General features: G+C 39.2%; 1 protein-coding gene across 1 annotated transcript in view; it reads left to right on the top strand.

The window, feature by feature from the left end:
- Positions 1 to 15152, top strand: part of nrn1la (neuritin 1-like a) — a 72105-nt gene that overhangs the window by 41957 nt on the left and 14996 nt on the right. Inside the window, exon 2 of the mRNA XM_051383344.1 lies at positions 7552 to 7696. Within this exon, the coding sequence (XP_051239304.1) occupies positions 7552 to 7696 (145 nt within the window). The remainder of the gene's footprint in view (positions 1 to 7551; positions 7697 to 15152) is intronic.

Raw genomic sequence — 15152 nt, 5'->3', positions numbered from 1 at the left:
AAACAAGCCTTGAAAACAGAGAATTAGTTTACAAGCCAAACCAGAAACAACAAATTCCTGCCAGTTGAACAGATGTGCGTCCCTGCCTTGATTTCCCAACTGCACCCGCAGAACTCATTTCAGTTTGAATAGTGGCTGCTGGAGATAATCATACAGCACCTTTCTGAAGAGGACCACTTTCGAAGTGTATAAATTAAAATGAGTGCATTGTGGGACTACCTTATATTCTTTATATTCATTACATTTACATCAATACAACATCAATGAATTAGACATAATTCATGTATACTTATTGCTACAATATTTCCCAGCTAGAAACAGCAGAATATTTCTGAGTGAGATGAAAAGATCGGCATTATCTTCAAATATGGAACTGGAGTCAGAACATAGTTAGCCTAGCTTAGCATAACACTGCAGGCAGGGGAATAATACACAAACAGGAATGTAAAAAGTACAATTTGTTTTTTTCATGAAGTTCTGTGTTTCTTGGCAAAGAGTGTCTTTCTCTCACATTAAGGTTGATATGGAACAGAGACCAAGACCAAAACCTCTGCTTATCTGTATGTAGCAACAAGGTGTAAAAACTTGGACATCACCCATTGGTTGGACAGACTTATTGAGAATAACATGCAATCACGCCTCTATTGTCTATTTTACCCTAAATTGGGCCATAATTTACTAAATGTTGCTGTAGGGAGGAAGACTTGAAACTAGCGATTGAAACCAAAAACTTATTAGGAAACTGTTTACTGAGCTGATAAATCAAGAGAGAAGTAGGTTCATTTTTCAGCCAATGGAGCTGCCCCCCTTGTTAGTCCTTGAATGGAGGTTTGAGACACTTCCACATTGGCTTCACTTCACTTCCCTGAAAACCACTAATTGTCATTTTTACAATTCTGTTTGCGTCCAGATTAAGAAAACAAGCAGCAGCATATTGATTTGTTAGCTGTAGAGGTGTTGGTAGAGTTTTGAATGTTAAAAAGGGATTATTGGGGTACCAATGAGTAAAGCAGTGACCCCAGACTTTTGATAAAAAAGCGTTTGCTTGTTTTTCAGACGATAACTTGCCTAATTAATCTACTAAATTATTAATAGTGACTACTTCATTTGTCAGTAAGTCTTGCACTCTCAATTTCTCCTCACCTCCATCTTCACCTCTTTTACTCCCACACCTGTCTCCTTTTCTCCTTCTCCAGCAGTTTTTCTTCCTCAGGTCTTCATTAAAACTTGATGGAGATGAGTGAAGCCAATAATCTTCAGGCCCCTCGAACAACCCTGCCTGAAATCAATAGGTTTCCTAGAAAAAAACACAAACGCAGAGTGAATGGGAGGGTGGGAGAAGGTCTGGTTTATTAAATATTAAACAGCAGGTCTCTGGGGAAAGGGGGGAGAGTTGTGGTGATGCAGTGTCTGACCCAATTAGCATCTCCTGTTCACCTGCCAGGCTCTAGCCGAGGCTCCACACTGACTTTTACTCAACACGACAAGCCACTTCTGGGACAGTCACACTCTTCAGGAGCGTTATCCCCTCCGTCTTGTACACTAATCACGACATGATGCATCTGTGCCTGTCACACCCTTGAAGGGGGCCATCTTAGCTCGGTGAAATATCGGTCACCACCAGCTCCAAAATGATCTTACTCTTCAGGAGCCAGCTGTCAACAAGTCCCAATGAGGCTCCTCTGGGGTGAGCTGATGCTTTAGTAACACTGTCTCAGCCTTTTGTGAAACCAGTCATGAGGTCCGTATGGGACCGTGTGTCACGCTTGTCAAACAGGTTAACAAAGAGTATAAGAGATTGACCTCAAATGCAGACTAGTGAGGCAGAGCTGGTGCAGTGCAGATGATATAATTGATAACAGAAGTCAATGAACAAAAGCTTACAGATAGTCAGACAGGCTCAAGTCAGATCCAGGTAAGGCAATCCAAACAAGCAAGCAAATTTGACATGAAGAAGGCAGAAAATCCAAAGTCCATAAAACAGAAAAATAATAATACTCTGTGGTGGTCAGTGGCAAAAACCAGCACTATTATTGGGTGTATTTTGTAGGGCTGAGTACTGAACTTCGATACTTCTATGGCATCGACTGAATTGTGTCAATACTAGACAAGTATTGGAAAAATGTCTTGTCATTCGGTACCAAATTTAGTGACGTGTGACAGAGTAAAGCTTCCCCACTGATCTCTGAACAGTGACAGCTCAAAAACATGGTGGTTCAATACTTCTGTAGAAGAGGACCCGCTCCCTCTGTAGATAAAAACAGCTAATTCTAAGGTAATGAAAACACAACAATTCTTATTTTCAGGTGATTATTGTGATTATTATACTCTGATGAAAACATACCTATGAATATTATATTCTATTTCTGCCAAAAGATCCTCCTACACTCTGGACCTTTAAGTGAACAGAGTTGTGAGGAAAGGTAAAAGCTTTAAAGAATCAATGAAATTAATCGGTTGTTTGTGTTAATAATGAGTAATGTAATACCACAGTTTTTGTCTATATTCTATTTTCATTTAGAGTTCCACTCTGTATCACCCCTCTCTCATATATATGCAGTGATAACTATTCAAACACTGTAATTCAGTAGGCTGGTAGTCATTGGTGTGCATTGCCCGTTATGAGACAGAAGCTTTGAGATGAATGAGTAAAGAGATTAATTCAGATAGAAGAAAGGCAGGAATACGCAACAGATGGCGAATAGAAAGAAAGTGCCAAAACATTTCACTGCACCTCCTTTTGTCTCGTCCCACAAGTGAGGAGCAAAGGAGGTAAGAAGATGCCTGTGTATTATCCTCACCGCAAATATATTTCAGAAAGGTTTGTGTCAATCACTTATTGGATATTTAAATTTCTTTGAGCCGGTCAAGTGAAGGTCTCAGTTTAGTTTTTTCTAGGCACACGTCAGTCGGATGATTCATTTGTTGATCACCTATCTCTTCCTCCACCATCGTCTCACTTAAAGGTCCAGTGTGTAACATTTAGCAGGATCTATTGGCAGAAATGGAATATAATATTCATAGGTATGATTTCATTAGTGTATAATCACCTGAAACATTTTTGAAGTGGATTAAAGAAAAACAGCTGCATCAATTTCATCCATGTTTGTTGACATATTCTTGTTTAGTCCAGTCTCCTAGAAATTGCAGCTGTATCATGTTAATTTGCACCTACCTACCTACCCTTAATTCTACCCAGATTACATTTTTAACATTATAATGAGGAAACATTGTTAATTAATGTATTTGGCAAGTTACAAAATGTTGACACTGAACATATCAGTAAAATGTTCACTGACAGTGTATTTCATTGTTTTCCTACAATATTCACTTTTACAATACAATGTCCACTCTTGGTAAATATATAAAATATAACATTATGACATTTTTCATTGCTATGATATCTCTCGCAGCTTGGTAAATGATTGATTCTTTAAGATAGTATTGTATTTTCATGCACACCTCACTCTGATGTGAAAACACACTATGTTTCCACATGCTTGGAGTGACATGCGGAATAATAATACCATATTAAATCCAAATGACATGTTGCCTGTCACTCAACCTTACTTCCAAAATTATTATTTTTTAGCTTTTGATGCTACCACAGAGCTTTTGGAGCACCACTCCTCACACAACTGATTGTGACATGTCACAATACTTGTCACATGGGAGAAGCAAAGCTTACCCATGTCCCTCTGGAGGGAAAGATGTGGTGTAAGACTGTTACATAAACTCCAACAGCACATCTTTTGCACACACTTCATGAAACATTAATGTTCTCAGGTAAGCTTTTAAAAGGTATTTGAGGGTTAATGTTAGCGTGACTGCAATGGTGAATGGTAGCTAACATTTGAATTAACATGGACTAGTTCAAGGTGCTGTCTGACAGATAAACCGGATAACAGTTTATATAATCCGTTAATAATTAATAATTTTTTAAGCAAAAATTCAGATCATTCTTCAGCTTCACAGATTTAATTTTTGGATTTTTGGAACACAAAAATGACCAGGAGTGTCTTGATGACACGTTTATATTGTGTTTGCTGTGACTGCTTTCAATGTGACATTGAGAGCAATGAAAAACTAAAGTCAAATTCCTTGTATGTGTACACATACAATCAAGCTAATTCTGATTCTGAAGCTGTCGTTTGCTTTGACAATACCTCAATACAGCTCTGACACGACTGTGAGTGAACAGTAAACACTGAGGCTGATATTAATCAAAGCTGAATTACATTCATGCAAATCCCCTCGTGACTAAATGAGCAATCTGAACCCAGCACTAGAATGGCGGACTCCACCACTACCAGTAAGGACTACTGTATAGAGAGGTAATTCCTTATCTGAATGACATCGATTGATGTGTTTATTTAGTAATATTTGACCAAAATCATAATATTTCCTTAACCAAAGGGCTTTTGTTGCTCAAACCTAAACACACACTAGGATGTGACTCCCACTGTTTAGCATCAAGTTTCCAAGCACTAATACTAATACAACATACATAACAAGGAAAACAAATAACTTATATTATTAAAATGTAACTTCTAGAAAACAACATTTTCCTGTCACTATGTTTCTGGCACAGAAAGATAATACCCCAAATCTTAATCCTGCCTACAAAACTCTGATTGGTTGTTTTTCCAAACAGGCAAACAGACGTCAGTAAGCACAACACTAGGCCTATTTAAACCATTGAGAAATCTGTGGGCGGTAATTGAAAGGTCTGGAACCGGGCTATAAATGTCGAGAAAGGATGAAGGAGCTTTGAGTTGAATGAGGGAAGCGAGAATGGAAATTTAAAAGCCTGTGATGGAATAATTCCATATTCTGTTTTCATGACGCTTTACCACTTCTTGAAGTCTTTGCAGGCTTCTGATTCACATTCATTTGCCGCTGCTTAAAAGATGAGAAAGGATCAGCCTAATCAAACAGTGGTGCCCACATCCCAGAAGAGAGCTCAGTCTCTACAGCGTGTACATGAAAGCTTAGTTCACTGTCATTTCAGTTCTCTGTAAATGGTGGTACAATACCATAATGACTGAATAATTGCTAATAATTATTTCCAAATAATTCAAACAAATACAGATCTCTCTGGAAGAATTTTCTCCTTCTCAAGTCTGACTCAACAAACAGTTTTGAGCTTTAGTGAGATGCTGTGAATAGCTATGTACAAAGTGAATGACTTGTGAGACTGGGATCTCAGTGGGTGTATGTCCGTGCATGTATGAAGCGTGCACTGACTTTGAAATCCTGGAAGACGCTTAGGTTTCGGGTTTCTCCACATTTGCATAAAGACATGACCAAGAAGCGGTTTCCTGAAGGGGTACTCATCTTTTGGTTTCACCTGATATGACTCTGCAACAGGACAACTGGATACAGTGGGACTGAGCTGAGTTATTTACAAATGATCTATCATGCTGTGGACAGTTGTACAACAAATACAAAAATTAAGTCTTCAATATTAAACTTGGATTCCTCTCTCTCCTGCCAAAGCACGGTTTGTCATGCATGTCATCTTTATACGTACAACTGACAGTAAACACCTCGTTCTCCATCTGCGAGTGTCCTGACAATCCATGCTGACAACTGACAGCCTGAGCTGCTTGACACCTGACATTTGTTGTTTTTGCTCTTGTTTGGATCATTTTCTGAAATATTATTTCTGTAGTAAGAGCATGTAGAGTTTAGGCGCTGCATTTGTATTTTATTGTTAAAGCTGCAATAATCAATACTTAATAATCACTGTGAAAGGGGTAGTGACTCTGCAGTTCCTCTTGACTCTATGCAGTGTTTTTTTTTATCTCATTGTTTAGATTTTTTTAAATTCACAATCAGAGCTCTCATCTTTGTCATTTTTTGGCCCCAACTGGCAGCTATTTTCAATGACTAGCTGGTGATCATGGTGAAGCATTTGGTAGTTAAAGAAAGAGATAATTGGTGGAGACCAGAGCTATTATAGCTTTTTATTTTTCTTTTTTTTTTTTTTATTTTTTTAATTTTGTTTTTTTAAAACCTGTAGTTTTAGTTTAGTTTTTTATAATAGAATAGAGTTTCACTATTAGCTTCAGTTTTGTTATCATAATATGAGGGGTATTATCAGAATAGGTATTACTGTACAAACACATTGAGTCGTAGTCATCCCAGTGTCAATAAATAAATGCACCAATGCCTCCTCATGCTTGTTGTGTTGACAAATAGGACTAAAACCTAAGACATTTCCTTTATATTTTATTGTAGTTTAGTTTTGTAAGTACACAATATCAATTAAATTCGATTTTTTTCTTCTAAAATCTAATTATTATTATTATTATTATTATTATTATTATTATTATTATTATTATTATAAAAAAAAAAAAAAACTAAAATGTGCCTTTCACACCTAGTTTTCATTTTTTATTTAGTTTTAGTTAACTATGAATACCTTGGTTGAGTCCAAAAACTAAAAGGAGAGTGAATATTGGACTTGCATTCATTGTATGGATAGAAACATGACTCTAAAAGAATGCTAATGTTGCTCTGTGCCTGCTGGATGTGTAAATAGGCAACTGTTTGCATCTCACTGCCCCTAAGTGGCCAAAAAATCAATTCATGCTGCTTTTTCAATTTATGTGGCCTAAAGACCCACTGGTGTATGTTTGGAGACACACATCACAATACCCCCTTTTCACAACAGCCATTTTGACATGAAATAGTAGGGTAAACATAATACCAATGCTACTAATTAACGTTCTGTTCCATTCAGGTCAAACAGAGTCAGGGTGCTGCTGTTATGCATGTTGGCTCAGTCGAAAGACTCTGCTACACTAAATGGAACGGAATTGTTAACACCTGTGTTTACCCTACTATTTCATGTAAAATGGCTGCTGTGAAAAAGGTCTATTGCAGAGTTGATTAGTATAACATTTTATTTACTGATCAAAGACACTTAGAACAAGAGCCACACCCTCCATTTGTGTTCCATCCGTGTGTTGACATGCCCATTCTTAACCTGCCTGCGCCAGATGGTTTGTTACACAGAACCATCTGGGAAGCCATCATTGGAAACTGTTTAAAAAAGGGAAAACACTTTCAAAAAAGTGACTGATTACCTTCTTAATCCCACCTTCAAAATTCGGATTGGCCGACTGTTGGACTGGGCTTTTTTCCTCTGTTGTATTTCCATTTCCTGGTCAAAGAGACTTGTCTTTTCATCTCTGATGTGAGCAATCGATCAGCAGCGACATTTAAACACTGAATGAGTGAGAAGGGGAGGGGATTGCAGATGGACCCACAGCTGTTTGTAGCTCTGTGTATGATTGATAACACTCAACCTCTCAGTCCATCATGGAAACAAAGAACTGCACGGACGCTCTTTCTGTCTGCTCACTCGTCTCGTCGCACTCTGGTCCAACAGCTGCAGCCATTAACAAAGAGAAACAGAAATACATTTATTGTCAAATGCTGCATTGATATTTCTGCTTTGATTGATTTTTCACTTCACATTACAGAGCGAGTTCAACTTTTGATTCATCTTGTCTGTGCATGTGTGTTGCTTGTGTTTTCCAGTGCTGAGCCCCTGCCCTGTTGCTGCAGCCAGAAGGTGTCACTCCATCTATAAGGGTTTCGCTCAGTGTCTGATGGCTCTGGGTGACAGTCTGACGGACAGTGCCCGCAAGGATGAAGACACACACGAGATACACACCATCTGCAGGTCAGTGTGTAATCACACACAAACACACATACCAAAGCACTGAGTCGCTTAAATAGGAAGTCTGCTGCATTTCAGTATTCAAATATGCATTTCTAAACCCCACAGGGCAGTTGGGTCAGTATTAGTGAGTATTCAGTTACTTTAGGAGAGAGGGTTTAGAAAACAAAGACAGAAGCTCTCTGGGGAAAGCAGCAGGCATTCTCTGAGCTGGAACTGACTATGCAAGGCTTTTGGAGAGAAAAGTTTAGACAAGCATTTTACAATTCCACAAAATCATTCTGCTATCTGATATCAATATGGCACGTCCAAGCCTTACTTCTGTACAATTAATTCCACAGATCAAAGTCTTGGCTCTCTAATCCCTCTCTGGACTAACTCCTGGCCTGCTCACACGTTACAAGAATAATATTTGATAAAATAGCTGTGTGTGAACAAAGTCCAGGTGAACGTCATTTTGTCCCTTTAAGATTGTATCTTCAGTTATATTGTACCCTTGTTTAACAATGTAGGCCAAAACATTTAGTAAAAAAAAATTATTTGTATTTTATATCAAAATACAATATTTTTTTCTACCTGTAAAACAAACAGTGACATGTGTTTATGTAAGCATGAACTGACTAATTTCAACCAATATCATGACATTCACCCGTCAAGTCAAGAGTCCGCTACAGCTGCTGGACTGGGAGATAGACAGTGCTATTGGCTCCCTCTCTAGCTGCCTGTTTTTTACAGGAAACACATAAATATGCAGAGGCAAATAGCACCATTTCATGTGGACTTGTGTGGACACATTAGTAAATGTACCTTATACAAATTGGACTATGTCACTACAGTTTCATGGCTGTTGTGAAGGAGAATCAGGGTTTTAAAATGTGTTAGTGTATATGTAATCATGGACAGGGGCTTTAAAGGTAATTTACTACATGCTTTAAATTAGACTCCCCAGTAGTATTACCTACATAAATAAGAGAACGGAGCTGCCTGTTCAATACACTTGACATGGATAGGGAATCCTGCACAGTGGGCCGAATACTTTGAAGAGAGAGCTGCAGTTAGTAGATTCAATTCTGTGTCATCAACAGCAAGATATTGAAGACGCTGGTGCACCAAACTGACATCAAGGTAGTTGATGTTTCCCCCTCCACTGTTGCAAACTAAACTTTCATTTGCCATTGAGAATTCCCCTTGTGATGCGTCTTTGACGAGCACACATCACAGGATTGTGATATAGTCCCTGATTAAATAAAAAATGATTTTACTGACTTGGATTACGTGAGAGGGATAATGAGTCTTTCACAAAACCAATGATTACAGTGATTTATGCAGCATGACTGCTAGATTGCCGTAACTCTGCCAGGAGTCAGTTGGATTTGAAGGAGAAATCACTTCCAACATGTTTATCTTGCTCAGTATGTGTCATTTTTTTTTTTTTGTGCCGAGGTATCACAGTTAATTTGACAATGTTGAAAAAGACTAAATGCAGCAGCTTCAAACTGAGTGATTTTAATCTCCACCATTAAGTCCTCTAACCTTTTAGTTTCAGGAATTATAAACTGTAATGATACTATGGCCGTTGTTCATATTTGTCCATTTTACCAAAGTGAACATTTTTTGTGGAAACAGCATCTCGAGTGCAGACCTGTGTGGGTGATTCCTATGACAGCTGTGACATTTGAGAATCATAACCCTGCATGGCATACAAACACTGATCCAAGACCTTTTTCACCCTTTTTCAAGAAGCCTAAGGTAACAAAGACACAACAATTCCTATATTCAGGTGATTATACACTAATGAAAACATACCACCTATGACTATTATATTCAATTTCTGCCAATAGATCCTCCTAAATTTTACACACTGGACCTTTAAGTGATGAGCTATTCTTTGTACCCATTCACAAATATTGTACCAGTCAAATTTCCAGTTAACCAAATATTCATGCCCCGAGGAGAACACTAATATAGGGAGCGCAGTCACTGCAGAAAAATGGATAACATTAACATTTCTGGTCATTTTATTGGTAATTACAATTTTGATCAAATAAGCATACAAGTCTAAACAAACACCAAGGATATGATTCATTTGCAAAAATGAGTTTTAATTCCGGTCGGATTTTGACTTTAAACGTTTACTCCCTAACAGCGCTGCCTCGTCTCCCAACATATCTTCACTCTGCAGCTCTCTTTTTAGCCTCTCATCGTTTCGGCTGGAGGCCTGATGATTAAAGATGCAGAACATCTCTCACTTCCTCTCTTTTCCCCACCTTTTCTTTGTCGCACCACTCCATTTCTCTATATCCTGTATCTATCCATCACCCCCCCCCCCCGTCATCATCTCCATTCTCTATTTATACACACCTCTGTCATCCATCTTCCCCAGAAGTCGTATCCTCTCGACCAGGGAAAGGAGCCATAATGTGTGAAAGGTCTTAGAATAGTGGCGCTGATCTGAGCAATGTTTCTGACGAGTGAAATTTGTACAGTGCCAAAATCATACTGAACTCATCACAGCCGACTGTACGAAGGCACTGGGAACAGCAGAGTTCAACCAAAGAGGTCAAAGTAGACATTACACTCAAATTAAGTAGCTGTTGTGCAGAGCTGACAGGTTAAGTAGTTATTTCATGCAACATAACAGAAGTGTGACCAGCACTCTTCCCTCACTCCATTATGAATGAGGCTTTTGCAGACTAAAGAGTATGATCAGGCAGTGACAGCATACATGGCTCTGTGTTAGTTCACAGGGAAGTGTTGTTGCTCGGCTCACCGCGCGTGACTCAGTGGAACGGACTCCAGGGAATCCAAGGAGGATTTTCCTTTTGTTCAAAACACATTTTCATTGAGAGACAAAGCATGGCATTATAGTCCTTAAGGAAAACCTAATGGAGTTATTTTGAATACATTCCTCCTGTGAGGGTGTGTGTATGTGTGAGCCTCAAAAACACTCCCAAACAGACGCGTAATAGTTCTATTCATGCCAGTTTTTTTCAAACTTTTTACACCGTATACCACCTTAGAAAGTACTAAATCCAAATACAAGCATTAGAACTGACATTAAACTACAGCATAGGGCAAACTTAATCAGCTACAGACAGTTCACGCAAGAGGCAGGTCTATTCCTAATAAAAGGATTATTATTTTGATGAAAGAATCAGGGCTGATTTGATGAAAAAGTGGTACTCATGGGCCACACTAGCAGACTGATACTGAAACAAAATAATGCAAAACTTTTTTTAAATTACATTTCAGCAATCTCATAGTTTAAAGGTCCAGTGTGTAATATTTAGGAGGATCTATTGGCAGAAATGGAATATAATGTTTTCATTAGTGTATAATCACCTGAATATAAGAATTGCTATGTTTTTATTACCTTAGGATGAGCCTTTTATAACTACAGAAAGAGTGGCTCCTCTTTTACAGAGGTTACCATGTTGGACCTACATGTTTCTACAGTAGCCCAGAACAGACAAACCAACACTGGCTCTAGACAGGGCTCTCATGACATCAAAATTTACATCACTATAGCGGACCCTGTGCCTTAAAGTATAGGCACAAGGCAGGGCGAACCCCTGTCTCGCCTGTCAACAACTATTATGATAAAAATAAAAAATAAAATTTTATTATATAAAAAAATACAATTACATAGGATACATATCATGATATTATCTGTAGTTTTAGAACCAATACTGGTGGAAAAATAAAACAAATACATACGTGCACTGCTGCCCTTGCAGCTTCAGCATCAAGTAAGGGAAACTCCAGCTGCAGAGTGCGCCCTGCAGCCTCGACATCAGGTGTGCCCCCGACAAATAAGTATCCTCACTATGAAAGATAGCTCTGTAAGGGGCCCACAGGGTTAGCAGTGGGGGGGGGCCTCATGTGTTTGCGTATTGGTGCTGTGTGGTCCTTCGCCTACTCTCAAATGTGGAGAGTAAAATTCCTCCTTTAGTCATCTCATTGATGGCTGGAGCTTAACTGCGCTCTGTGGTTAAACTCTCCTTTCTTAGATCCTGCCCTCCTTTCTGAACCATGCTGGCAGCACTGCTCTTGGGATCCACCACTTTAGTTCAGACTGAAAATATCCCAAAAATTACAGCGCAGATTTCCATGAATTCTCTGACGGTCATGGGCCCTAACGGCTGCAGCCGAATGACTTTAGTGACGCCTTGCCTCTAGCGCCACCGTCAGATATTTTTGTCTTTTAGTGAAATTTCATGGAATACCATGAAGTGTGGTATCGACATTCATGTCCACCCTCAGGATGGATTGTAATAGCTTTGGCGGTCCTAAAGAGAGAATGTCAAACGGGCTCCTGTCTCACCTCTGTGTTGGAAGGGAGGAGGGGGTGTTTGAGCTGTCTGACCAACCAACAAGCACCACTGATGAAGTATATTTACCTAGATTCACTGTTCCTCTTTTCTCCGCATCATGTTATCCCTGTGACAATGGTGTGTGCATTGCGGTGTATTTATGTGTATTTATGTTAAGCATTCTTAATCTCATACATTTAGAAGGAGAGTTTTGATTAAAATAAGGATATGGGAATAGTTCAAGAGAATTTCCTCACAAGTAAAATAACAACTTGTATAAGTGTGAGTGTGTGTGTGTGTGTGTGTGTGTGTGTGTGTGTGTGTGTGTGTGTGTGTGTGTCACCATGGCCCTGCAGCCCACCCATGGTACCACTCCACTGTTGTTAAGTCTCTTCTATTCCTTGAGGTACCAATTAAACTACTAATCCTGCTACCCAGCCACCTTAGTGTGAGTGTTGCCTAATGCAGGGACATAAGAGCTCTCTCACACACACACAATCCACATGTCCACATACACACTTCTGCCCAACCTACACTCTCTGTGTCCTCGCCTCACTTCTTCTTTCTCTTATTTTTCATTCTGTCTCCATCCCTCCATGCTTCCCCCTCTCTTTCTCCCCCCTCTTTGTTTGCTCTCTCTTTCCCTTCCTCCTCTCTTCTTTCACCTCCCTCCATCCCTCTACTCTGTTTTCCTTTTCAGCCCCCTCTCTCAACTCAGGAACATGATTTTAGCGCTTCTATCAGAGCCGCTTAATGAGGAGGTAGCACAGCGCACCCCTCTGAAGATCCGCAAGCACGTGCGCACTCAAATGTGCACACTCACACACGCATGCTATACTGTAGTCTGAATAAGAGGCTATGATTTGCATCTAGGCCAAGGCTGCTCCATTGTCAGAGCCCTCCCAGGAGTGCAGCTCTGCTTTTATTCCTCATATTCACAATAGGCATTATGCAGTTGCAATCATTCACAGTGGATCTGGAGTAGGTGAGGTGAAAAGGAAATATTTGGGACTAAAGATATAGAGGAATTAGGCACAATAGAATTAAACAGTAACCGTTTGCAGCCGCTTTAGAAAGAAGAGGGAAGGTTCAGATGAAAAATAGGTACCGCTTTGCAATGAGGCAGTGTTATAAAGGGTTTATGGGTTATCACTTATACGTTAATTAATGCTTCAAACCACTTTTTAAAGCTTTGAATATTAGCAATAAGCCGCTATAACGATTATTCCTATATAAATAAGAAGGCTTGGGTTGCCAGGTTGTACATCAGATACATTTGTAACAATATGGTACACTGCAGGTCAAAGCTGATTCAATTAGAATTTGATATTTAATGTAGGGATGCCTCCGAAAACTCCATGATTCAAGTCATCAGTTGAGAAGACCCTGAGTAGTATTTTTTCAGTTGAATCTCTGCTCTTCTGTCTTTTAGCTGCGTCATACACCGAGCCACAGCATAGCAGGCTGTAAACTTTACAAACCTAGTCTCAAAATGACCAGAAACCAGCAGCATTGAGCAGTACATTGCTCTGCTCTGGGACTCCTGTCTGCTTCTCCAAACACGCACTGACCTCCGTCTACTGCAGCTAATACACTGACTATGGATAAGTACCTCGTTCTGGGCTGCTGTAGAAACATGTCGGTTCAACATGGCAGCCTGTACAGAAGGCGAGCTACGGCGTCTGTGGATAAAGAGATAATTCTAAGCTAACAAAAACCTAACGACACCTATTTTCATGTGATTACACACTAATGAAAACATGAATATTATATTCCATTTCTGCCAATAGATCCTCTTAAATGTTACACACTGCTGGATCTTTAAAACTCTGTCTCAGTCAGCGGGGTATAGCTTTAATAGCCACACACTGGTTGATTATACTCGCTTCATGTAATTATAAAGTCTGGCGTGTAGACCTTTTATCAAGTCAGCATGAGATTTTAAGAAACTATAGAGCAGAGCTCAGAAGGGAAAAGGTCAGTATTGCATGTAACAGCATCCTTGCTAAGTAGGCTCCATAAGTTCTTCTCATATAAAAAAAAATAGTGTGAATGAGTGGAATGTGGACTTATAATAGAAAAATGTTGATTAAACATGCAGTGGACAAATCAGTGACTCTGTGAGAGAGTGAATATTCAATAGGATGGGCTCAAAGAAAGACCACCACAGAAGGCTTAAAGAAGTTTGTCATTGAAAAAATCAATTATATTACAATACACAAACTATTCAATGTAAAAAAAAACATTTGAAAAAAGTTAGTGAAAAGGACACGGAAGCGATCATTGAAAAAAAGTTCCTTCTTACAAAGTCTGAAGACAGTTCTGACCTAAATGACAGGATGTAGTAGTAGTAGCGTAACACTGAGCACACCTCCCATTCAGAAGCTTAGTTAACTGAAGTATTTGTAAAGTACAAAGAGGAGCAAGGTAAAAATGTGACATTTGTTTCCTTGGTTACAGTCGCACCAGAACAGGCTGGAGTCTTCTAAATGCTGGTGTCGTCAGAAAACTCACTCTCACAAACAGTGGTGGGATTTATGAGGGAGCGGACAACTCAGGGCCCACACTCACTAAGGGGGCCACATAAAAGTTACACTGAATGATTGATTGGACTCAATTGATTGACTACTATTTTATTTATTTAACATGTTCTACCATATGTAATATATTTAAAAAACATTTTTTAATAACAACTGCTATTTATCTGCAGCTCTCTATTCTGGTGGCACTGTGTTTGTGGTAGACTAGCAGTAAGATACTATAAACTCACTCTTGAGTAGCTACAAGAGTTATTATACAATATATAATTACCATAAAACTTCTAATAATAGCCTTGGTTTCTCTCTGAACTCTCCCTGCCTTTGTTGGGGACAGGCGTCTATTCGGGACAGGCCTTTAATTCTTTTAGCACAAAACTCTTGCTCAGCACAGACGGGTTTTTCTCTGTGCCGCCGCCATGACACTTGAACCTGAACGTCGTTTAACAGCAGCTGAAGATTTACAACAGCTAGCATACAGACAGTGAGCAACGGACTTCACATGATAATATTCACAACTCGGATTAGTTTGAATGAAACCCTTTGATTCTTTTGATAGGTGGACTAAAGGAATATAAATAATGGAGGAATAGACACAGACCGTATGGT

The sequence above is a fragment of the Dicentrarchus labrax genome, unplaced genomic scaffold, assembly GCF_905237075.1.
Source record: "Dicentrarchus labrax unplaced genomic scaffold, dlabrax2021, whole genome shotgun sequence".
Taxonomy (NCBI): Eukaryota; Metazoa; Chordata; class Actinopteri; family Moronidae; genus Dicentrarchus; species Dicentrarchus labrax.
Note: the sequence above shows the minus strand (reverse complement) of the source record. Positions and strands in the feature narration are given on the sequence as shown.